Source organism: Podarcis liolepis (genome assembly GCF_965112155.1).
Source record: "Podarcis liolepis genome assembly, chromosome: 10".
Taxonomy (NCBI): Eukaryota; Metazoa; Chordata; class Lepidosauria; order Squamata; family Lacertidae; genus Podarcis; species Podarcis liolepis.
In genome coordinates, this window is record NC_139562.1 from 66619113 (window position 1) to 66643305 (window position 24193).

A 24193-nucleotide genomic window follows, 5' to 3' on the forward strand; every position below is an offset into this window, starting at 1 on the left:
CAATACTATTTCTTCTTCTGATAGTGAACTTGAGTGGTGGGTGCCAATGGAAATGGAGCCAAAACAGGACAACTGGGAAATAAGAGGGGGAGTATCACCATAGTTGGGGGAATCCCAAGGATTGCTGAATTACAAATATTCTAAGGGGGAGGAAAACATGGGGGAAACCCCTTAAAAAAACAACAGCCCAATGAGCAGCACACACACTCAGCAGCTGCACAATGTTAAGTGTTAGTTATAAAAGAAAACAGGGGTTGGGAGGGAACGTCAAATGACCAGGTCATAAAATCCTGAACCGCAGAAGCATCCCTATTAAAGGTGAGAACGCACCGCAGCACTTCATTGTAAGTCCCAGCGGTATTGTTAATTCAATGAAGTGCTTATTGCTGTCGGCTGAATAAAACAGTATCTCAGTGACATTTTGCACATTATATATTTAGAAATACAGGCAACCTTCCCACAGTGTATCCAGTGGGGAGATAGGCAGTGTCGCAGATATGGTTCGCAGCGATTTTTGTGATGTTGGCAGGTGGTTAAAATTGCCACTCAGCAACTGGAATCCCTGCTGGCTCCCTGAGCTTCCAGTTTACATGTAATTTTTATCTGTGTTATAGTCAAGATATTGCTGGAGCTTGCAATTACCTGAATTTATCCAGTTCATAATATTGGGCTGCATTATTAAGTGCCATTTCCCACCGAAGTCCCCAAGTTTTGCTCTCTGGCTTAGAATGTAAAGCAGGCTTCTGCACATGCATGGAGAGTGCTCAGCGGACCAGGTAGCCAAAGCAAACTGCTATGGTGCATGTGTAGAATCTTTCCATGTTAATCCTTCCCTGCTTAATCTTGGTTCATAGAATAAGAAAAATATATATAACCAGGCCATTTGACTTAGCAGCCTTTTGTTTGGTGAATCCTGATGCAGGGAGCTCTTCACTTCTTATTCTGTGTCTCGGATACATGACTCAAATGTTTCTTTTAAAATCAGTGCATTGGTTTATCATCAGATTTTGTGTGTCTGGAGTTAGACTTCCCTTTGATTTCAGGGCTTCCCCCCTGCTGGTCAGAAATGGTTTCTCTGTTAAGCCACCAGATGGAGTCCTAAGACTATCCTATACCACTGGATGTAATTTTTGTTCTATAATAAATTGAGCGGCAATTTCACAAGGCAGACAAGAATGTATCGTTTTATTTGCAGTGGAATGTACAGTGCAGCTGGTTCTTTAACCCTGAAAGTTTGTTGACATGCAGACATTCTGGGAGCCTTGCTTGGAGTTAAATCCGAGAAATAGGACACTGCTTCCTGTGTCTTTTCCAAGCTGCTGTATTGCACTACGGCTTACGTCTCACAGAAAGCAGATAAGGAGGTAATGCCTGCATCTGGGCTGTAACTACTTCAGATTGCAGGTGGGGACTGCCATGTTGGATGCTTCTCTGTGCAAAAAACCCTCCAGACTCCCTAATGGTTGTAGAACGCGGGTAGGCAAACTAAGGCCCGGGGCCGGATCCGGCCCAATCACCTTCTAAATCTGGCCTGTGGACGGTCCGGGAATCAGCATGTTTTTACATGAGTAGAATGTGTCCTTTTATTTAAAATACATCTCTGGGTTATTTGTGGGGCATAGGAATTCATTCATTTCTTATTTTTTTCAAAATATAGTCCGGCCCCCCACAAGGTCTGAGGGACAGTGGACTGGCCCCCTGCTGAAAAGGTTTGCTGCCCCCTGTCTAGACAAACCTTCTAAATATGCTGGGGGGTTTTAAATAAAAAAAGTGCCAGAAGGTTTTTTTGTGTGGAAAGAGTATTCCATCGTGGGAGGTGGTTATAGCCCAGAAATAGCCTCATAGCCTGTTTTTTCAGTAACTAGGTCCAAAAATAGCTCCTTCTTCTCTGCTTGCTTACTTCCCTCTATGATGGGAACGTATAGGACCTGTATGCAACTTTTCACTTTAATTGGGCCCAGTAGATTTTTGAGCGAAAGGGTTCTGAAACAAGAATAAAACAGAAACTGGCATAGCTATTTCTCCCCTTTCACGTTGCTGTTGTGCTTGGGGGATGTCAGGAGCTTTTGTACAGAGTTCTAAATAGCACAAACCTTTTACCTCCAGAATACCTTATTAAATGTAAACAAGGAAGGACAGCCTTTCTTCTGTCTTAATTAAGTACTATACCCCAGCTTTAAGCATGAAAACTATTGAGGCAGCAAGAAATAAAAACAAGACAATAACAATGTGAATAAATGCATCAACTTTAAAAGCACACACAAACAATTTGGGTTTGTAGAATTGGTTGGAAATAACTGAATAAGGGACATAAATGTTTCAAGAAGTATGAAACAATGTTAGCATATCATTTTCTGAAAGTGAGGGATTTGAACTTAAGGCAGGAATGCATAGTTGCCAAACTGAAATGAAAACCAAACGGTTGTGAGCAATGACTTCTAGTTTGTTGCACAACTGATGCTTCTCTTTTCTATAGTTAAAAATTTGTGGAAGGATTGCTGTGTTTGCAGTGCTCAATTTGAACAAGTTTTTATTTTTATTTTTAAACAAAACCTCTTAAAATTTAGTTTATTCAAATTAGGTTTTCAGGTTTAATGCCTTTTATTTTTTAAAAAATGCACATGCACTATATCCTGTGGAAGCTTATCTTACCATTTTTGTTAGAGGAAAACAGATTGTGGTGGGTTGTATTCAGCAATTTTCAGCTATTCCACCCCTCAAAAAAGTAATCTGCTCTGGAAGATCCTCCCACCCTCTGGATCTAATGTTTGGGAGGGGGGCAGAAATCACTGATCTCCATATTCCAGTTATGGAGGTATTTTTAACAGCTGAGAATCATTATTGGCTACCAGTTACTACTTGTACATATTTGCTACACATTCAATATATGCATTTCTGTGCTGTAATGATACCAGTCTTAAATGTAAACACAACAACACATGCATTACTATGTTAGTATCATTGCTTTTGGGTCAGCTTGCTTTTTTCAGACTCTCAGCTTGGGTTTTTTTAATGCATCAATTGTATTTTAAAACTTTTCGATTAATCACAGACCGTCACAGATTTTACTCTTGCCTCCTTTAACACAGAAATGTGTAAGCTTTAGTAGGTCTAAAAATGCTGAGATGTTAAGTTAGATGATTAGGTAATTGTGGGTATAATTTTCAGGTCTAATTTTTTTGCTAGTGCCAGTTCAGTGACATTTTATATACTTGGTCATAATTATGTAAGATCAGGTTTTATTTTTGTCCACTTGAAATACTGAGAGAGCATATCTAAGATCAGACAGGGTGGTATTGGTGGATAAGCAATCAGTCTTAGATCACTGAGATTTTGAAAAAAGATTGAAGACATGTCTATGAAATAGCACTTTTAATTGTGATTTAAATAGAGAACCGGACTTTCTAAGCCTCTTTTCAAGCTGGAGCAATGGCAGCCCTGCTGAAAGAGTATTTGAAAGATTCAAGGTCATCCCCAGGCCATTTGAGGGAAATGTGAACTGTTTATTAAAATGAATGGAAGTTTAGTTAGCTTTTTTCTCTCCTGACAATAAACCTTCTAAAGTAGAGTTTGAAATAATAACAGGCAAACAATTCACGGATAAGAAGTCTCAGGAGAGTAAGAAAAATGTTCTAATATTCTATTTTGTGCATAAATAGTATAAAGTGGTTTTTTTCCTTCCTTTTCAACAGAGAAAAGGAGAGATCTACCAAATGGTAAGTGGTTGGTTTGTTTGTTTTTGCTTGCAGTAACCATGAAGTTGTTTGATTGTTTCAACGTTGCTCACTTACTCCTAGCTTATCACTCATGAATGTAATTGCCTATCTGAACATCAGTGCATCTTTTAAAATTGTTAGTGGACAGTTACGCTTTGATTAGCTGTGGGTTTGCTTAGTGGTACTTTAAAATTGCAATGTAAACAGTACAGTAGAAGGCGAAAGCAGGAAGGCCTGAGAATAAAGACCACTGACAACTGTGGATGTTGTAGTGGCAAACTCCTCTTCTTAGCAAATGCTGATTATGTGGGAATGACTTAGGAAGTCAGCTTTAAACCATTTGACATACTGACATTAGCTTTTCATCTGCAGAATTCACTCAGATGTTTTAGCTGCTAAGTCATGAGCCAGAATCATTTTAATTTTTGAGGGGGGATTAGAAATAGTGTTCTTCCTTTATTGGTACAAACCTCAACAGTTGTAGAATATTTGCACAAAGGTGCAATATATGATTTGTTTTAAAGTAGCTAAAAACCCACCCTATTGTTGAAGGGCTTGGTTAACATCGCAGAATAAAAATTGTAGGATTAAACAAATTGGCATTGCTGGTTATGTAAAATGCATTAGCCTGTAATTTCCTGGGATTTGTGTTTTTATTCATGTTGGTAATGGAAAAGTCTATTCAATGTTAAGGCAGTGAGCTGTAGATTTACTGACCTTCCATCATAATGGTTAGGATGAAAATGGGGATTTATCAGAATTAGTTTTAAAAGGGCTTGCCAGGAATCATGTGGCCCACTTTCATTTTAGCACATGAGCTGGAAGCTGATTTAGTCTGCAGGAAGCTGCCCTCCATCAGGCAGCAACTGAGGAATATAAAGGATTTCCACAAAACATTGCCATGTTTTGTACCACGTTCTCGGAAAACGCTTCTGAGGATGTGAAAGATGTCAACATTAGTGGATGCTTAAGACCACTATATTGTCAAGTTCTTCCAAATGACGAACTTTATAGGCCGCTTTCGTCTTCACTGATTGAGCTCTCGACAGCTGATGGGGAAGGTGCTTGTGTTATGATGGGGAAAATTTTGTTGGATATAAATATGGCAGTGTTAGAAGAAAATGGAAGTCCCTTAGAGTCATGTGTTCCTCGTGGACAACCCAAGCCTAATGAGAGTGGTAAGCATGCTTTTCATTGGCTGGTGGTACTTATTTCTGAGCAAACATGCTTTTGATGGCACTGCTAAAGGGGGAAAAACAGCATTAAAAATATATGTACAAACTGAGTGGTTTTTATGTAACATGGAAAAATATTATTTCTTCTACAATTCAAACTAGTAGGCATTATCCTCCATCTATATCATTGAAAATATAGACCTCATAATGAATATTTTGTAACAGTGGTTTTTATTTTTATTTCTGTTTAATTTTACTTGTGGAAACCATCAATTTTTAGCTGTCTCGATACAATACCAAAAAATCAAAATCTAATCTAATTTGCAGATTATGGTAACCAAGAATAGCAAAATTATTAGACTCTTATTTTATTGTGACATTTCCAAGAATTAGCTTGATTATATTTATATTGATTATATTGGCTCCTAGAAATAGGCAAACATCAGGTGTGCATGAAAGGTACACATAGATTTACTACCAACATGTATTCTAGTAGCAACTTTGCGGAATACAGTTAAGACAGCAGCTTGTTTTCTTAGCAACGCTCTAGAAAGGCATAACCCAATTCTCACCTCTATTACAGTTTCTTTAAAATATGTGGTCTCCTAAGACCTTCTGCTACACAGAGCTGCCTCACCATGGAAGATAACTTATGTACATGATTCAACTTGCACCATGAATTTTATAAGGATTTCTTGCACATAAGAAATAATTCTACTGGTAGGCTCACATATTTAGAAGAGTAAGAAATATTGAGTAAGAAATTACTCAATTTCTCAAGAAATTATAAGAGTAAGAAATTCTTCTCAAACATCTTGACACTTAAAATGTAGCCACTTATTTCTGTTGTAAAATGGTATAGAAAGATTTGTCTTAATATTTTAGAGCTAGAGCTGTCACCGTTAGAAATCTGTTAAGCAACAGTTTTTTAAATGAGATTGGGGGATGGGAATATTGGGTTGAGATGGTAGTGGGAGTACTATTGGGTTCAAAAAAGAATCTAGTGGGAAAATGTATTTACTTTTTCTACACTTAAATGAACCGTTTTGAGATAATAATAAATGATACTGATTGAAATCTTCCGGCCCTCTGTATTGTGTGAAAAAACAACAAAGATTTTCCTAGGTATCATTTTGCTTTTAAAACATTAATCTATCCTTACTCTGTAATACTTGGAGTCCAGGAAACATAAGACGGCAGACCCAATTAATTTGAATCTATTTGCACTCCTGCAGGTCCAAGTCTACCAATGGCAACTGTTGACATCAAAAATCCAGAAATCACCACTAACAGATTTTATGGCTCACAAGTCAACAACATTTCATATACCAAAGAGAAGAAAAAAGCAAAAGCAAAAAAGAAGAGGTTAACAAAGGCAGATATTGGAACTCCAAGCAACTTCCAGTAAGAGCACCGTTTCTTTTTTATAACTTTCTACAGATAGGCACAAAAATTCAATTACTACATTTGGGAAGAAAATCAGTTTGCGAGTAATACTAAATAGGTGCCCTTTTAAATATTTTCTCCATGGTAATTTGCCATTTTGGAAATGGCAGTATTCAGTTTAGTTAGTTTAAGATGGACCACCCTTTAGATTTTGTGTGTGTGTTTTTAAAGGCCCAGGGTGGCTTACACAATAAAACAACAATACAGTAAAACTCAGCATGTAAATGCTCCAAAAGCAGGAGGAGCAAAGTAGAATGATGAAATCCAGCAGAGCCAACAAAGCCATCAGTTAAAATTAGCAGCTGTGGCATGCTGGAAAGTGTGAGCGAGCATGTCTTAGTCTGATACTGAAACGTCACCTAGCAAGCCTACCTAGGGAAGGAGATCTATAGATCTCCCAAAGGGTAGGAGTACTCTTGAGGATGGCTTCTGAGCGTAGCTGGGCACTCGTGGTAGAAGGTGTGGTCCTTGAGATACATGGTCCCTAACCATTTAGGGCACTCTGAATTGGTCCCGAAATGAACCAACAGCCCAGTGTAGTTGCACGAACACCATGGTGTTCCCTCTAAGTAACCTAGCTATGTTTTCTCCTAACTAACTGGCACTTGTGAAAAGTATTGGCCTATGTGCAGGAATCTGATCTGGACATTTGGTTGTTTAAAGCATTTTTACCCTGATGAAAAGAGTTCGCTGAGTGACTTCCAAAGGAGAATTGCAAGACAGTCCCTTCCCTCAGCCACACAGATAACGACTTACATGTTGGGAGAGAGAAGGAAAAAGACACGCTCTGGCACTAGTTCTCAGTTGTGTATTTGGTTAGCTCCCAACAATCGAAACATCTTCTCTGAAGTGGATGTTGGTTGACCTTACAGGATGGGTCATCTACCTTCTCAAGCCTATAAAAAATCTCCCAATATCTCATTGGTCCCTCTATGGTCAGGATTAGCAAACACAGATAATTGTTGCCATTGAGGGTAAGATCTAGGTGTTTTTTAGCACTGGAAAATTAGAGGCACCAGGGCTTTTTCTCAGACAGAACTTGTCGGAACTCAGTTCTGTCATCTCTCAGGTGGGTGCCATTGCCATTCTAAGAGAGGCGTTCATAGTGAGTTTCAGCACCTCTTTTTCTAGAAAAATAACACCAAGAGTTATTTAGTGACTGCAGTTGATAGGTACCAGATCGATTTGTATTTGTGTGTGTTGGTGTTTCGATGTTGTATCTATGTATATATTGTAAATTGTATAATGTTTTCCCCCCGATGGTTAATATGACCGTGATGGTTGAAACAGCAATAAACAAACAAGCGCCAGATCATGTTTCATTGTACATGGACTTCAGATGTCCCAATAAAATACATACGGGTTAGGTTAAAGACCTTAACCAATCATAATACTAATAACAGAAGCAACTTTCATTATGTATTCCATCATGTATGCATGGTGTCTTAGCATTTGTTGTTGCATGCAAGCAGACTTTTTATACTGAGTAATTAAGTTTCCGCTGAGATCCTTTATTTAGATATCTCAGTCGGCAGACTTCCATGGCAATCAGCTTTTCTGTCACTATTAAGCTTATCCTGCAGTTACACAGGGCTGCACTGGGCACGTTCTTGATTTTCATGAGATGACAGTGAAATCCTACTGCTGTCCCAAGTGTGCATCTAGAACGTACCTCAGTCCGTTTTCACCATGCAGGGCAGTCACGAAAAAATGCTGAATATTCCTTGACATACACTTTGGTGTAGAAGGTGAAGCACCTTTCCATGTAGAAAGTTTGAAGCCCACTGTTATATTGTTGAGCATCCATGATTTCTAACAGTGCTGTACTACTGAATGGTAAAGGTAAATGGTAAAGGACATGGGGGTGGCGCTGTGGTCTAAACCACTGAGCCTCTTGGGCTTGCCAATCAGAAGGAGAGTGGTTTGAATCCCTGCGACCAGGTGAGCTCCCGTTGCTCTGTCCCAACTCTTGCCAACCTATCAGTTTAAAACACACCAGTGCACATAGATAAATAGGTACCTCTGCGGTGGGAAGGTAAACGGCATTTCTGTGCGCTCTGGTTTCCGTCACGGTGTTCCATTGCACCAGAAGCAGTTTATTCATTCTGGCCACATGACGCCTGAAAGCGAGATGAGCACAGCAACCCCATAGTTGCCTTTGACTGGGCTTAACCGCCCAGGGGTCCCTTACCTTTTATCTTTTACTACTGAATATGAATACGAAATAACACAGTAGTGAAACTTGTACCTGGCAAATGCAATTTAATGAAAACCCTTATTTAATAAACGCTGTCTCCATTATTATCTTCAGTACTGAAAATGAAAAATGGACTTAATCAGTATAGTATGGCCATTTTTTAGGCTTCAGGGACTCTGTTTTTGAAATGTGCTAAAACTCTTAGTTGAGATTGATACTGTTTAAAATTAAAATGCTATCAGTAGATCTCTTGGCATCGGCTATTTCAGAGAATATGTGCAGAATCTGTGGGATCATTTAGGCACAGAACGCAGCTGTGTCTCATCCGAACCATTTTCCATTTGTATAAGTTGATCAATTCTAATGCAATAGTTTATCACCGTGAAGATTACGTGTTGAAATATGTAATACTCCTTATATATTCTAATTTTGCGTTTCGGTTTTCCCCTCTAGGCACATTGGACATGTTGGCTGGGACCCAAACACAGGTTTTGATGTAAGCAAGAATGAGGGTGGTTAACTGTTCCAAAACTCCCAAGTGTTCTACAGTCTTACTATATTTATGTGGAAAAAAAATTGAAAGGAGGGCAATTGTAATTCATACTTTTTTTTGTCATGAAGGTTTTTAAATTTGCCATGCAAGCCGATTTAACTAAGAATGCTTTGAGCTTCATGCCTGAAAACAGAAATCTTCCCAGAAACTATGCTACATCGTTGCCACACAGCCCAAGGTTTTGTGTGGAGAAACTTTTCTAATAAAAGGATCTGTGTTTGCTGAACAAAACAAAAAAAAAGTAGCTTCTAACGGCTCTAATGTTTCCATTAGGTTAACAATTTGGATCCAGAGCTGAAAAACCTGTTTGACATGTGTGGAATTTCAGAGGCTCAGCTGAAAGACAAAGAAACATCCAAGGTTATATATGATTTTATTGAAAAAACAGGAGGTGTGGAAGCTGTTAAAAACGAGTTGCGCAGACAAGGTGAGTCCTCGTGCCATCCACTCATGCTTTGTAATGCCTACAAAAATGCAGGGTTTGAGTCAAACTTCACTGTAGCTCCAAGTTCTACCTTCTGCACTCTTCCTGAGGCCTGAGAGGATGGGCTGAGGAAAGGGGATCAGCTAAACTCTCTTCTCCCTGCTGCCCCAATCCGTGGGAGCATCCCGTGAGCAGAACTCGGGATACTCCTGTAGGTGGGACCACGGTATGAATCCAGTCCATTACATCAAGTTGAGATGTGCTTCTCCAGATTTTTTTAATGGATTTCTATTTGCACATTTTGTTAAACACACTTAATTTGAAATGGAATACGCTTCGCTTTGAGAAAATCTCCGTGGCCAACAAACTCTTCTCTTTTAAACACCGTCCTGTATCTAAACCAAAATGTTTAAAAATTGAGTCCCAAGCAGGGGGTATCCCAGGAGTGCATTACTCTGTAGAAATTGACTTCTCTGGGTTTGTTTGTTTTTGCAAGTAGCTGAAATGGCCAGCTATAATTGGAGAACCAAGAATTTCTGTCACGATTCAACACTTACATGGTACCACCCACTTACTACATAGGTGCATGTGCCTCTGTAGCATAATAATTATGGGGTAGACAGCAGATGCTAGAGACCAACAGTTTCATGGCAGTGGATTAAAGAAAGTAAACGAGACTAGGATGCTTCAGAGAAAGTTAATATATGTTACATTTATGATCTAGGTCCGCCACTCTGGAGTGGTATGTATGAATTCTAATCTTCAGAGTTCTTTGCATTGCAGTGGTGTGTGATACACAATACCTACGCATTTGAGTTATAAAATACCAGATTTAGGAATTGATACATCAATACATAATTTGTAACCATTTTATATAGTAAAAAGTTGTGGCTTTTTTCCCATTGGATATTACTGGTAAACAGTGCCCTGCAATTAATTTTTGTTAAAGTCACTAACCTGCTGCCCTTTGGTGCTTCAACCTATTGTATAATAAGCCTTATAAAATATATATATCCTTGTTTGAAGTGTGTGTGTATGTGCTTTAAGATCTTAATTTAGCAATTTTGAACAAAGGGCTTCCTTGTTCTAATAGCAAGAGACCCCGTACTTACAAGTGGTTTTCTTCAGCATGGCGAAGTAGAACACATTTTACCAATTACTACCTCTTAATTGGGTTTTGGGAATGAACTGCCCTGTACTTGCTCTGAACACAGAGGTGTTTGACCACTGGTAGGGATTGTGTACGGAGAAAGATTTGAGTCTTAAACTGCAATCCTATGCAAGTCTGCGCTCAGAAGTAAGCTCAGTTGAGTTCTGTGAGATGAATAGGTATGAGACTGCAGCCACAATCTTGCGAAGCACTGAGGCCATTCACTAGCAAGGTGATTTCTTCGATGGTGACTGCAAGTAGCAGGAAATAATATTAGAGAGACCTTAATAATATTGCATGGTGATGCGTATTCCAACCTTCCTCTTCCTCCTCTCACTGTTAAGGATGGGTGGAAGAGTCGAGCTGCCATTTTGAAATTGAATGATGGCCTATATGTATATGTCAAGATTAACTCAAATATGCTAGTGCTCAAGATCAGGGTGAGCTAAGGCCTTAGTTCATTTGGCTACTTAAAGTTCTTCCAAAATGAATGCCTTTACACATATACCTATGCCTCAGTGGCCTCCACATTGAGATGATTTGCTGGATTTGATGTGGGGCTATGGTAAAAAGTTATTCAGAACCTTCCATTGATTATTATATGGAAGTGGGGATTAGGCCTGCCATCTGTATTGGATTCCCTGTTGCAGTAAAAATGTGCCTAAATCAACAAAGCCATGTTTGATTTGCTTTATAATGACAAATGAGCTATCTTGGGCAAAACTATATGTTGCCCATTTTCTAGTGTATGAAAACGTTTTACTCATTTTTTTGTAACAGTTGGGTAACACAGCCAATTGGGAGCAATAGCTTTGTGTGAGGCGGAAAAATTTCAAATTTCAGTGATTCTAAAGCACAGAGTATTAACCTTTCTATGGAGAAAGTTGGTTCCTTTTGGAAATGCTTTGCTTCTGTGCTAAAATTATCCTCTTAAAGGCTGTGAGTATAAAACTTCAGTGTTATGAAAGCCATGCAGATAGACCATCACTTGTAAATATTGGCATTGACCTGTATAGACATTTGAGAACATGCATTCTTCCCCCCACCCCACTTTTTCCCTTTTGCTTGGTGTGCAGAGAGTGGCTTGTTGCAGTTGTGATGCTAGCTGGGTGAGAGACCAGATATGCTCAACTGGAAACAAAAAAAAATTTTTTTTTAACTGATAAAATGGTAGTACAGTGGTAACTCGGTTTTCGAACATAATCTGTTCTGGAAGACTGTTCAAGTTCCAAAACGTCCGAAAACTCAATACAGAAAACTACGGAATCCACGTGGCATGTTCAGCAACCGAGACGTGTTCAAAAACCTAAGCATTTACAGGTTTACAGCATTTGAAAACCGAAATGTTCATCAGCCTCTGTCCAGTATATCTGATGGAGCGTCTCCACCCCCCTCGTTCTGCCCAGACACTGAGGTCCAGCGCCGAGGGCCTTCTGGCGGTTCCCTTACTGCGAGAAGCCAAGTTACAGGGAACCAGGCAGAGGGCCTTCTCGGTAGTGGCACTCGCCCTGTGGAATGCCCTCCCATCAGATGTCAAAAGAGATAAACAACTCCCAAACATTTAGAAGGCATCTGAAGGCAGCCCTGTTTAGGGAAGCTTTTAATGTTTGATGCATTACGGTATTTTAATATTTTGTTGGAAGCTGCCCAGAGAAGCTGGGGAAGCCCAGCCATATGGGTGGGGTATAAATAAATTATGATGATGATGATGATGATGATGATGATGATGATTATCAACAGAGACATTTGAAAACCTAGGTACCACTGTGCTGTCACTGCAGAAATATAGCATTGTGAACTGCCCTTTATTGATGCATATGCATGTCCTGAACTTATCACATCTCTGATGGAGGACAGACTACAAACTGAGTGAGGTTCCTTGGGGAGAAGGCAAAGGAACTGAGCTCTTCTGTAAATCAAAATGGTCTTTTTGATGCAGCTGTTGGTCATTGGGGGAAGCTATCCCTCTGTAAGTGACTAAGCACTTGTTTGTTTTTTGTTCTCAGCTCCTCCACCACCTCCACCATCCAGGGGTGGCCCTCCCCCTCCTCCTCCTCCCCCACCACCACATAGCTCAGGGCCACCTCCCCCTCCTATTAGGGGAAGGGGAGCTCCTCCACCACCTCCTTCAAGAGCTCCGACCGCAGCGCCACCCCCTCCGCCTCCTTCCAGACCTGGCGGTGCAGTGCCGCCCCCGCCCCCCAACAGGATGTATCCTCCTCCTCCTCCGGTTCATTCTTCCTCGGCCCCCTCCGGCCCCCCTCCTCCCCCTCCACCACCTTCGGGTGGTTCTTGTGTGCCTCCTCCTCCTCCGCCTCCCCCACCCCCTCCCCCTCCTGGTCCTCCGCCGCCGCCCGGTGTCCCAGTCGAGGTTGACCATCAGCTTCCAGTTCCTGCAGGAAATAAAGCAGCTCTCTTAGATCAAATCAGAGAAGGGGCCCAGTTGAAAAAAGTAGAACAGAGCAGTCGTCCGGTCTCCAGCTTGGGAAGAGACGCGCTACTTGATCAGATACGGCAGGGTATACAGCTGAAGTCTGTGAGTATCATTGGGTTTTTTGGTTCTTTAGTTCTGGTTACTAGCAGAATTTTGTGTAGTGTGTATCATAGAATCGTGTTGGAAGGGATCCTAAGGATCATTCTGCCCAACCCCCTGCAATTCAGGAATCTCAACTAAAGCATCCATGACAGGTGGCCATCCAGCCTCTTCTTAAACGGCCTTGGTCCTGTATACCTGAAGGAGCGTCTTTACCCCCATCGTTCTGACACTGAGATCCAGCACCGAGGGCCTTCTGGTGGTTCCTTCACTGCGAGAAGTGAGGTTACAGAGAACCAGACAGAGGGCCTTCTTGGTAGTGGCGCCCACCCTGTGGAACACCCGCCCTTCAGATGTGAAGGAAATAAGCAGCTATCCTATCTTTAAAAGACATCTGAAGGCAGCCCTGTTTAAGGCAGTTTTTACTATTTAATGCTGTATTGTTTTTAACACTTGATTGGGAGCCACCCAGAGTGGCTGGGGAAACTCAGCCAGATGGGTGGGGTATAAATAATAAAATTTTATTTATTTATTTATTTATTTATTTATTTATTTATTTATTTATTTAACATCTCCAAGGAAGGAAAATCCACAACCTCTGTAATATACTAATATATGTTTGTCACAAGAATTTCATTAACTGTCTTTTCTGTGTCAAATGTGAATTCCTAAAAATGCCCTTGATTTTAAACCTTCGGCACTTTCTTCCACCTAAGTAGACTTTTGGTGATCGAGTAAAAGTACGAAGCGTAGAATAATCAGTCTGTCCTTGTTTCTGTTTACTTGAAGGTATGCTCTAGCCATTGGCTTCTCAGAAATTGAGTGCTAAATGTTCTAAGTTCTATGTACGCTTCTACATTTCTGTATTCAATCTCCTCCACCCCAGGTATCTGATGGGCAAGAGAGTGCACCGCCTACGCCTGCTCCCACCTCGGGTATTGTGGGAGCGCTAATGGAAGTTATGCAGAAAAGGAGCAAAGCCATTCATTCTTCAGGTAGCGCATTAACTCAGTCTTTGTACGGCCATGTGCAGTTAGTTTCTTTGAATTAATACCCACGTTTATAACATGGATTATAACATCTATTCTATCTGCTGATATAATAATATTTAACAGAAAGGGATTATAGGCTTATCAGCAGTGTGAAGTTTTAAGAAAAACCTGTATTGAAAAATAGCCTTGTAGCAACTGTAAAAATTATATTAATCAACAGTTTACTAATTTATACAATTCTACAACTGCTTGTCACAACCCACACAATGGATGTAATTTATGGAAGCTTGTTTCTGTTTCCATAAGCATCCCTTATTTAAAAAAAGAATAGGTTATTTGGTTATTCTCCTGTACCAGATAGATCGCTTATTTATTTGGAAGAAGTATATAGATAATAGTAGGAATATTACAGATATTTTGAAGCTGTCACTTAGGTCTCAATACTGTGCCACCATCAAGAAAATCATATTTTGGCCAGCTGTTATTACAAAAATCATGGGGTAGGCATAAATAATATGCACTCTACTCTGAAGGAAAGTAATATACAATCACTATGTGACTTAGGACCTGGGTACTTAAATAGTCACAATCTTCACATACATGCCCAGGCATATTATTATGACTGTTATTGTTATTATTTCTTACTGTGCAAATGCCATTCAATACCAGCTTAATGGGAGTTGGGGGCAGAAATGACAACACTAGCTTTTGCTGAATGTTTAGTTCTTGCAAAAATAACTTAATTTTTTTCTTATCATTAGATGAAGATGAGGATGAAGAAGATGAAGAAGATTTCGAGGATGATGATGAATGGGATGACTGATCAGTATATTATATATCATATATATTTTTAAGGTGAAATACTAAACTACTTTCTGTCTATGGATTCTGTAAAATTATCATGTAAATGTTCTACCAATTTGCTGTATATTTTTGTTGCCTTTTGCTTTTTTATTAATCTGTGCAATACCTCATTTAATCTGTAAAGGTTTGTCATAATCCTATACAAAGTTACTCCCGAAATTAATGTGTACAAGTTTACACCAGGTTGCTCAGTGTACATGTGAACACTTTCCATTCCATCAATAAGGGAGTTTTAATGTAATATGCGAGATTGACAAACACACCTTAAATGTATTTAGTTATAATGCAAGAAGGAAAACACTATTTTCATACCCTACTTTTTCTGTATCTAAATTTTCTTATTAAAACCTAGTATAGCACTACATTCTTTAAGCAATGCAGCTCCTAGTTTTAGCCCCTTCATCTTGGAAACTCTGCCACGTGGGTGAGGCTGATAAAACAATGAACCGTTGCAGTTCATACCGCTGCGATTTAAATTTAGCATTTAAGCTGACATAAAACAATCGTAAAATAATAATAACAATAATAAAGCAGTTGTGAAAATTTCCCCAGATTCTGGAGCACTGTGTTTCCTGCTGTCGGGCAGCGTTGACACCTTGAATGCTCAATTTAGGAACATCCCTGTTGGTTTCAGAGTGTGACATCTCTGATGTAAGCCACCTCTGATTTTTACCAGCTACCTTTCACAATGAAGAGGAGGAGTCTACATTTATGGCAACTGCTGCGGGCATTTATTTATTTTTATATGCTGTTTTTTACTGAAGGGCTGTGGTTATAAAGTTTGCTCTGAATAATAGCGGATTTAAATTAATTTTAAAATGTGTAGGGCATGAGAATACTAATAAATGAATTTAGGTGGTGTCACTCTGCAGTCTTTATGGATTACGGTATAAACCCAACACAGTTTAGGCACCAGATCTGTGATCTAGAAATTGAAAGCATTTATACAGGGATGGATGGATGGATGCCTTAAATATATACTTCTCCTGACTGTGACAGGCTTTCCTAAAGCGATGGGGAAAGTTTCTGGGGGAGAGAAGGGATATGAGCATGAATTCTTCACTGATGTTTCCTTTCAACTCCCTTTGGCTGGATAAGCTGAGACTGGGTGGGCTCTGTGCCTGTCAGCCTATTAATGTTCAGAGATCCACTCCTCGCATGCACCCCTATGGGTTTATTCAAGCATAATGGGTCAATGTTGCCCTGTTTCCTTTGGACGCTAAATCTCCAGGTAGAGCTCACTGAACTGCTTGCCTTTTGGGAGTGTCTCACTACTGCAAAGTTGGTTTAAACCACTGCTTTTTATACGCACTGAACTTGCATATTGCAGTTTGATTTGCCTCACGCTTAGAAATGACGCCAAGGGATGTGATGCTCCGTGCTTGGAAATCGCGTTCCGACATACGACGGGGAAAGTTGAGTTCTCATCTTAATTTTCGTATTTACTAATGGACTTAACGTTTGGATTATCGCCCTGTTTTATAGGCAGGGTGCTGCATTTAAGATAGGCATTGGCAGTGCTAACCCCATACTTGCAGCAAGGAAACACTGAAGTAGAAAACACTAGGAATAATCAACTTGCCTTGCTGATGCACAGTGTTTCAAGGGAGGAATATCTGGCGTACAATTAACACATGCTTCTTTCCCCTCTCCCCATCTTCTCTATTCATGGTATATTGGATGAAATTTGTATTTGCTGAAACCCAGTGTTGGCTTGATCTTGGCAGGCTGGACCTGCAATATGACCTGGCTTGGATATCTTAGTGCAGTTATAACGTATGTTTAGCATCCGGATTTTTAATACTCGAGGAAAACAGGATTTTAAAGGTTATGTTGATGAAGAGGGAGGTGTTGGAAGCAAAGCTACGTTATTCTGATGAGGGTAACTTTTGTTTTAAGCACACGGCTTGGGAAAGGAGAATTTTAAAGGTCTCCTCTTCTCCCTGCGGCTGTAGCCACAGCACTGCCTGCTTCTGGAAAGACTTTCAGCCACTGTTGCTGCTAGTATGGCTTGAGGACTGCGGGCAGGTTGGCTGAAGCCTGATTTGAATGCTCTGAAGTAGGATTAAGAATGTGCACATGAAAGGGAGTGTTAATGGCCTTCGGGACAGCGTTTAGTGCTGTCTCTCCAGCTCTGTAATCATAAAGGGCATTTTTCAAATAGATCTTGCTCAGGTGGCCTCCAAAGATGTTACTTATTAGCATGAACAAAGCACATGCTTCTAGAGTCGAGAGAACTTGGAAAGATTTAATATTATATGGCTGAGATATTTGTGTAATCCATTAATCACTTGCCCAACAGGCTTTCGTTTCGTTTCGTTTTCCTATAAAGTGTATCCACATTATTGCACAAAAGTTCAGATGTTTTGCTTTCAATAGCATATTGTACGGTCTTAATTTAAGGCATGACTGCAGTTACAGTTAGGCTACAAAGTCACAGCTGCATGTTTCTGCATTTTCCCATTTTCCCATGTGGGCTGGAGGCGACTTGTCATGTCATTGAATCACTACTGCTAACTGTTGTAACAAGGCAGCTTCATGCACCAGTTAAATTAACTGTCCTGGTAGCCTTGGCAATTAGCAAATGAGCCTGAGGCCTATATCTCAGCACTACGCATAGACAATATCAACTAGCCGCTTGTACTCTGAAAGCATCTCAATCGTTCAGTTTTCCGTTTCATCAAACTGAAATTCTTGGTATGTGAATTTTCTTTCTCTTTGGCTTTTTTTTTTAATGTACAGTGAATAGGATGTTGCACTGGTGGCAATTCATCATGGAGCATAATAAAATTAATTTGACTCAAAAACACGGTGTGGTGTGACTTTTTTTTCTTCTTGTCTGCTAACTCATGCACAGGTTATGCTTCAGCCAGGATAGCAAAATCCAACATTACCATAACAAGCTCAAATTGGAAAGTGGATTGTGTTCTTAAATAAGTTTCAGGAGGGAATCTAATGCCCTGGCCCATAGGTCAAATATGACAGCTAGCCTGCTGCTCCCATGGAAACAATGGCTGTTGTAAACCAACAGATTGCATAATGCATTAATATTACAAGGTCAGGCAATGTTGGAAGGGTCTGTGCATTAAAAGTCTTGTTGTCTTTGCAGTTGCTGTGTGTATTGCCTGCTCTCTTTTGCATAAAACTCAACATATTTTTTGGTGACCAAATTGCAAAGAATTTCACAAAGGAGACTTTATATCCACAAGCATCAAGTATTTTTATTGCCGTCACCGGTTTGTTGCTATATCTTAGAGAAATTCCTGGTTCTTCTTGCTAGTTGCATATCTGCACGTATAAGTATGTTGATCATATTAATAAAATCAGAGATTTAGTAGATCTCTTGGCTCTTTTGTTCTCAGTCCACAGTGGTGTTTATGACAGCGCCTTCACAACAAAGGTAAGGGACCCCTGGACAATTAAGTCCAGTCGAAGGTGACAATGGGGTGCAGCACTCATTTCGCTTTCAGGCCAAGGGAGCCAGCATTTGTCCGCACACAGCTTTCCGGGTCATGTGGCCAGCATGACTAGACCACTTCTGGTGCAACAGAACACTGATGGAATCCAGAGCGCATGGAAACACTGTTTACCTTCCCGCCGCAGCGGTACCTATTTATCTACTTGCACTGGCATGCTTTCAAACTGCAAAAACATCAAGATTACAATATTTTTGTATACCGGAAACATAAGTAGGCTGCACTTCTTTAAAATGTGAGTGTCTTAACTTGCTGCTGACACACTGCTTGCAAATAGCTTCTGCAATTTCCTGACAGTGCAAGCCATGTGAGATATAGCCTGTTCATCCCAAGTTTGAATAAATTGGGTTAAAACAAAGTTTGAATAAACTGATTTAAAACAAAACCCATGACGACTTTAAAATAATTTGGGAGAAGAAAAGAGCTGTATGTGAAAAATGCATCCTGGGTGACAGACGTTCTAGTTTCCCAAATGCCTGATTTCTTTGCAGTGTGCAGATTTCTTTCCTCCAACTTCTATTGAAGCACACTGCCTACTCAATTTTCCTGTTAGTTTTCCTGGAAATTGCCTTTATCAAGCTTCTGTTGCAGATCCTAAAAGTCCATGTGCTTTAGCAACTTGTGTCAGTAGTTTAGATTCAAGCTTGTCAGGGACATGATGTTCCTGACCAGGCTGGGCTCTCCTAGTTCCACTTCTGTCACTCTAATGTGCATTCTCTTCCCTTATCACATACCCCAATAAGCTCCGTGTACTTAATGTCTTCGCTGCAAGCCTGAGTGATGTTGCTGTGCCTGTTTATGGCTCTTCGCTGCCAAAAGATCAGCATAAAGTCCTGCAGTTCTCTGTTTCTGTGGAGCCTGTTCAAAGCTTTTGACACTCCTGAACTTCTCCAAGGCCAAAAATAACACTTTGTTGTGGTCTCCCTATAGTTAGCCTTGGGGCTTTTGAGGTTTGAAAAGGCAGGGAGCACGTTGTTTATGGGGTGGGTTTAGCACAGCAGCATGTCAGCTGAGTCCTGCTTTCTCTTTATCGGTTACACGTTTATCTTTTGTTTGGAAGAGGACCTGTTGTTGTGCACTGGCACAATTTCTCTGTTCTGGAGTTAAAGAAGCAAACTGCAACAGCCCTCATTTCTGGGACCAGAACTACACAAATCTGCACAGAACCATTTTCAGTGCATGAAAGTCCACCTAGTTCAGGGACCTCCAACTAGAGGTCCCCTTTATCTATTCTCTCTCTTTTGGTAGCTGTTTTTTTATTTATTCTCTCATTGTATTTGGGTAAGCATTGCAAGCAGGTGAAGGATTGGTTGGAGGACCTTGCGTGAGAGGTGGGGAAGGGGAAAGAAACCTCAGGATGAGAGGCTGTGAGAAGAGAGGAATGACCCCAGGTGAGAGCTGGGAGAGTTCTTTCTGTATGGCAGAGGTTTTCTTTTTTTAAAAAATGATATTTATTAAAGTTTCAAAGAGAAGATTACATAAATAAAAAGAGAAAAAAAGAAAAAGAAATAAAAAGGAAAAAAATACAAAATACAGAAAAAAGATAAAAAACACTTTAAAAAAAGACATCAATCTTTCCATGCCTTACATTTCATTTCCTTACTTCCCTGACCTCCTCACACCTCCCTTTTTTGTATTCCAGTTCTGTTAGTTAATTCAGCAATTCCTTTCCCTCTTTGTTTTTGTCTTAATCCTTTAACTTAATATATTATAGCTTTGAATTTTCACCTGTTAACAATCCATTTTTACATACACCTTTATAACATTACTGCTAAAACCACTTAACTTCATTCTGACATCATTCTAACATTCATTAATTTTGCAATATTTCTGTAAATAGTCTTTAAATTTCTTCCAATCTTCTTACACCGACCTGTATGGCAGAGGTTTTCAACCTTTTTGAGTTCATGGCTCCCTTGACCAACTGCATTCTTTCTGCGGCACCCCTGTGGGGCTCAGGAGCCCAGTTATGTCACCCCTTGCCTGACAGCTGGCAGCCTCTCACCCTTTTTTGAACACCCTTGTGGAGTGTTGCCTCAGCCTCCTTTCCCTCTCCTTGGGAGTCCTCTGGGCAGCCACTTCTGCTGCCCCTGGTCTCTGAGCTGCCCCCTCTGCCCCAAAGAGAGGTGCCTCCTCACACTGACCCACAGGGACCTGGGACTTGTCTGTCCATTCCCAACAGCAAGGGCTGGTGGACTGGCTGGCTTGCTTACTCCGAAGCCACCTCAACTTCTGGCAACCAGCACCCCCTGACCAGTGTGATAGGATATAGTAATGTTCATAACTGCACATACATAGATCAGCACAGGAAAGCCAACCTGGAACCATTTTGATTCCTAAACTGACCAAATCCTTTCTCTGCAAGGTTAAAAATGGAAAAGCCTCCCCATTGTCTCTTCCTTCACAAATCCTGTCTTAATCTGTGTTTGAATAAGGTGTGAGCCTGTGACCTGGCCCAGGAAATAAGTATTTTACCACTACAAAAGAATGGCCAGGCTCCCCAGAAATCCAATCAAGCAACTTGCCAGACAGGAGATAAACTGGGACAGGAGAAAAACAACATTTAAATTTCTGTAATGTAGGTGGGATGTATCTGAGGGGTGGTCTTAGGTTACACCCCTTCTGTGATGTATGCATAATGTTTCTGGGGGTGGTCTTGATCTAGAGCAGTGTTTCCCAACCAGTGTTCCGCGGCACACTAGTGTGCCGCGAGACGTTGCCTGCTGTGCCGTGGGAGGGAGGCGGGCGAGTCGGGCGGCAAGAGGCTAGGAAGCAAATGGATTGCGAAGTCTGCCAGGTTCAGATTCGGGTCTCGGCTGTTTCCGGCAAGTGCAGATTCGGGTCTCGGCTGTTTTCGGCAAGTGCAGATTCCGGACTCGGCTGTTTCCGCCGGCCCAACTCACCGATCCCGCGCCGTACGTAAGAATTCTCGAGGAAAGGCGCAGGCGCATTCCTCGGAGAGAGCGGCCGTTGGCGTCCAAGATGGCGGCTGTGCTGGCTGAGGGGAGCGCGGGCGGCGCCGAGTCCGAGGCAGCGGCTGTTCCGCCCATGGCGGGGCTGGAGATGGTCCAGCAGGGAGCCGAAGCCCGGGTCTACCGGGGCCTCTTCCTAGGCCGGCCAACTGTGGCGAAGCACCGCTTCCCGAAACGTTACCGGCACCCGCTGTTGGAGGAGCGCCTGAGCCGCAGGCGGACGGCGCAGGAGGCCCGCTCGCTGCTTCGCTGCCGGCGGGCAGGTGGGCGCGCCTCGAAACTGGACTGCGCGGGGCAGGGGCGCGGGCTGGGATTCCATCTCCTTTAAATTGCATGGCCGGCCCACCTCTTTGCAAGGAGTGCGGTTGGGAATTGCAAGCAAAGCAGCCACGCAGCTCGATTCCAGTCGTTAGTGACCGAAACTAATTCCCCCCCCCCCCCCCCGCTATAGGCAAGGAAGCTGAAGACTGGTTATGGAAGGCGGTGGGCCACAGGTGTTCTGGTTTGCGAACATTTTTCAGAAGCCAAACGTGCTCCATTTTGCGTGCCATGCTTCTGTTTTGCGGTCTGTCTGCTTTTGCTGTTTATTTTGCATTTTTGTCTTTCTGACTTTTTTGTTTTGTTTTTGTGACTGATTGATTGACTGATTGTGTGACTGCAGTACATTGTTTATTGCTTTCATTTTATGGATCAATGGTCTTTATCGATAGTAAAATTCATGTTAAATTGCTGTTTTAGGGGTTGTTTTTAAATGTCTGGAATGGATTAATCCATTTTGCATTACTTTCAGCCAAACAGGCCCAGGTTGCGCACTGAATAAAGTATTTTATAATTTTTCATATTTCTGTTTACTTACTATTTCATAATAAAGTAATTATAAAATACTATCTTTGTGTTTATTTGATTCCTATTAAAGAGAGTTACTTTATATATAGTCAATATAGGCACAGAGTTAATTTTTTAAACATTTTCTAATGGTGGCGTGCCTCGAGATTTTTTTCATGAAACAAGTGTGCCTTTGCCCAAAAAAGGTTGAGAAACACTGATCTAGAGAATGGGAATTTCAAAAGTCTTTATAAGGCCTTGCAGGCCATTGTTCTGGGTCCTCTTCCTCTCCTGCGTGTGAGGGGAGTACCCTGTTGCAACAGATCAATAAAGATCAAGCTTACTAGCTGCTTTGCTTCTCAATATTCTCTGGTTGGCCTCTGTTATTTTCTCCTACCAATAGGGAACCTATGTAAGGACTCTATATGGGCTCTTGGATACCCCATAAGGGAAAAGGGCATATTTTTATTTACAACACCAGCCCCAGAGGCACCATTCACCTGGGAGCTTGTAGTCTTGGCTGCTGCAACAAACAGCTGTCAAGACTTTGGGAAGCAGAGATACGAGAGGGCGCCAGAGGAGGGAAGGAAGGAAAGAGGGACAGAGGCCAGTGTTGCCCTTGGCAATCCTGACCATCATTCAAGGCACCCCAGGCTGCCATGGAACACTGGATGAAAACCACTGCTTTGTGGGATAAAAGTTATAGCAGTAGGAGAGGATGATACAGTTCTCTTTTCTTCCTTTTTAGTTTCTTTTTTATTACTTCTTTTGATTAGTTTTTCCCCACTTTGTTGTATCACGAAAATCTCAATACAACTTTATAGCAAAAAACCCCACCCACATTCATCTAGTTCTGCAAGAGTCAATATAACACATTGAATGTTGGTGCTTAATAGCTATTCAAAACCAAACACACCGCCGAGGGCCTTCTGGTGGTTCCCTCATTGCGAGAAGCAAAGCTACAAGGAACCAGCAGAGGGCCTTCACGGCAGTTGCGCCCGCCCTGTGGAACGCCCTCCCACCAGATGTCAAGGAAATAAACAACTATATGACTTAGACGACATGTGAAGGCAGCCCTGTTTAGGGAAGTTTTTAATGTGTGACATTTTAAAGTATTTTTAATCTTCGTTGGAAGCCGCCCAGAGTGGCTGGAGAAACCCAGCCAGATGGGTGGGGTACAAATAATAAGTTGTTGTTGTTGTTGTTATTTATTTTATCCAATATGAAAGGACTGAACCCAGGACTGATCCCTGCCCGCTCCCCCTCACAAACACATATCGCATGGAGAGACCTGGTTTGAACAAAGACATTGGATTCTTATCTCATTATACATGACTTAGCCATTTTTCACCTTCTCACCCCTTGCCTTTTCCCGTAAGACCTATTGCAGTCGTTAAGAGTCGTCAACAGGCTCATCTCAGCTATCTGCCAATCTCCCATTCCCAACACTCTTCTGAGTAATACTCCTCCCCACCTTCTCTCTATATAGAAGGATCTGGCAACTTCTGTTTCAGTGTATCTGAAGAAGTGTGCATGCACATGAAAGCTCATACCAAGAACTAACTTAGTTGGTCTTTAAGGTGCTACTGGAAGGATTTTTTTTATTTTGACATATCGTAGTGACTGCTTTTTAACACTTCGTTTTTGAACCAGGAGGTCCTACTCAAGGGAATCCATATCGTGTATTCTGACCTTCCATGTCATGTTTCTTGGTCATGGTAATTGCAATCACCGTTTTATGTGGGGAAAGGCACAGAAACCCTGCAGGATCCAACCAAGAGCTTTATCTCTTCCAGCATTTCAAAGGCGGCCAGCTAGTTGCTTGCAGAGAACATATAAAAGCAAGATGTTTATTTTATTTTTTTACTTA

The 24193-nt window shown here is 41.2% G+C and overlaps 1 protein-coding gene across 2 annotated transcripts in view; it reads left to right on the plus strand.

Moving 5' to 3' along the window:
• Window positions 1–17857, plus strand: part of WASL (WASP like actin nucleation promoting factor) — a 34024-nt gene extending 16167 nt beyond the window's left edge. Inside the window, exons 5-12 of one of the 2 annotated variants that reach the window (XM_083463614.1) lie at window positions 3693–3716; window positions 6127–6295; window positions 8988–9030; window positions 9361–9514; window positions 10236–10253; window positions 12668–13197; window positions 14081–14189; window positions 14948–17857. In XM_083463614.1, coding sequence (XP_083319740.1) covers window positions 3693–3716; window positions 6127–6295; window positions 8988–9030; window positions 9361–9514; window positions 10236–10253; window positions 12668–13197; window positions 14081–14189; window positions 14948–15009 — 1109 coding nt within the window. In that variant the 3' untranslated portion in view covers window positions 15010–17857. The remainder of the gene's footprint in view (window positions 1–3692; window positions 3717–6126; window positions 6296–8987; window positions 9031–9360; window positions 9515–10235; window positions 10254–12667; window positions 13198–14080; window positions 14190–14947) is intronic. The other variant, XM_083463615.1, reaches the window with a different exon arrangement.
• The last annotated feature ends 6336 nt before the right edge of the window (window positions 17858–24193 follow it).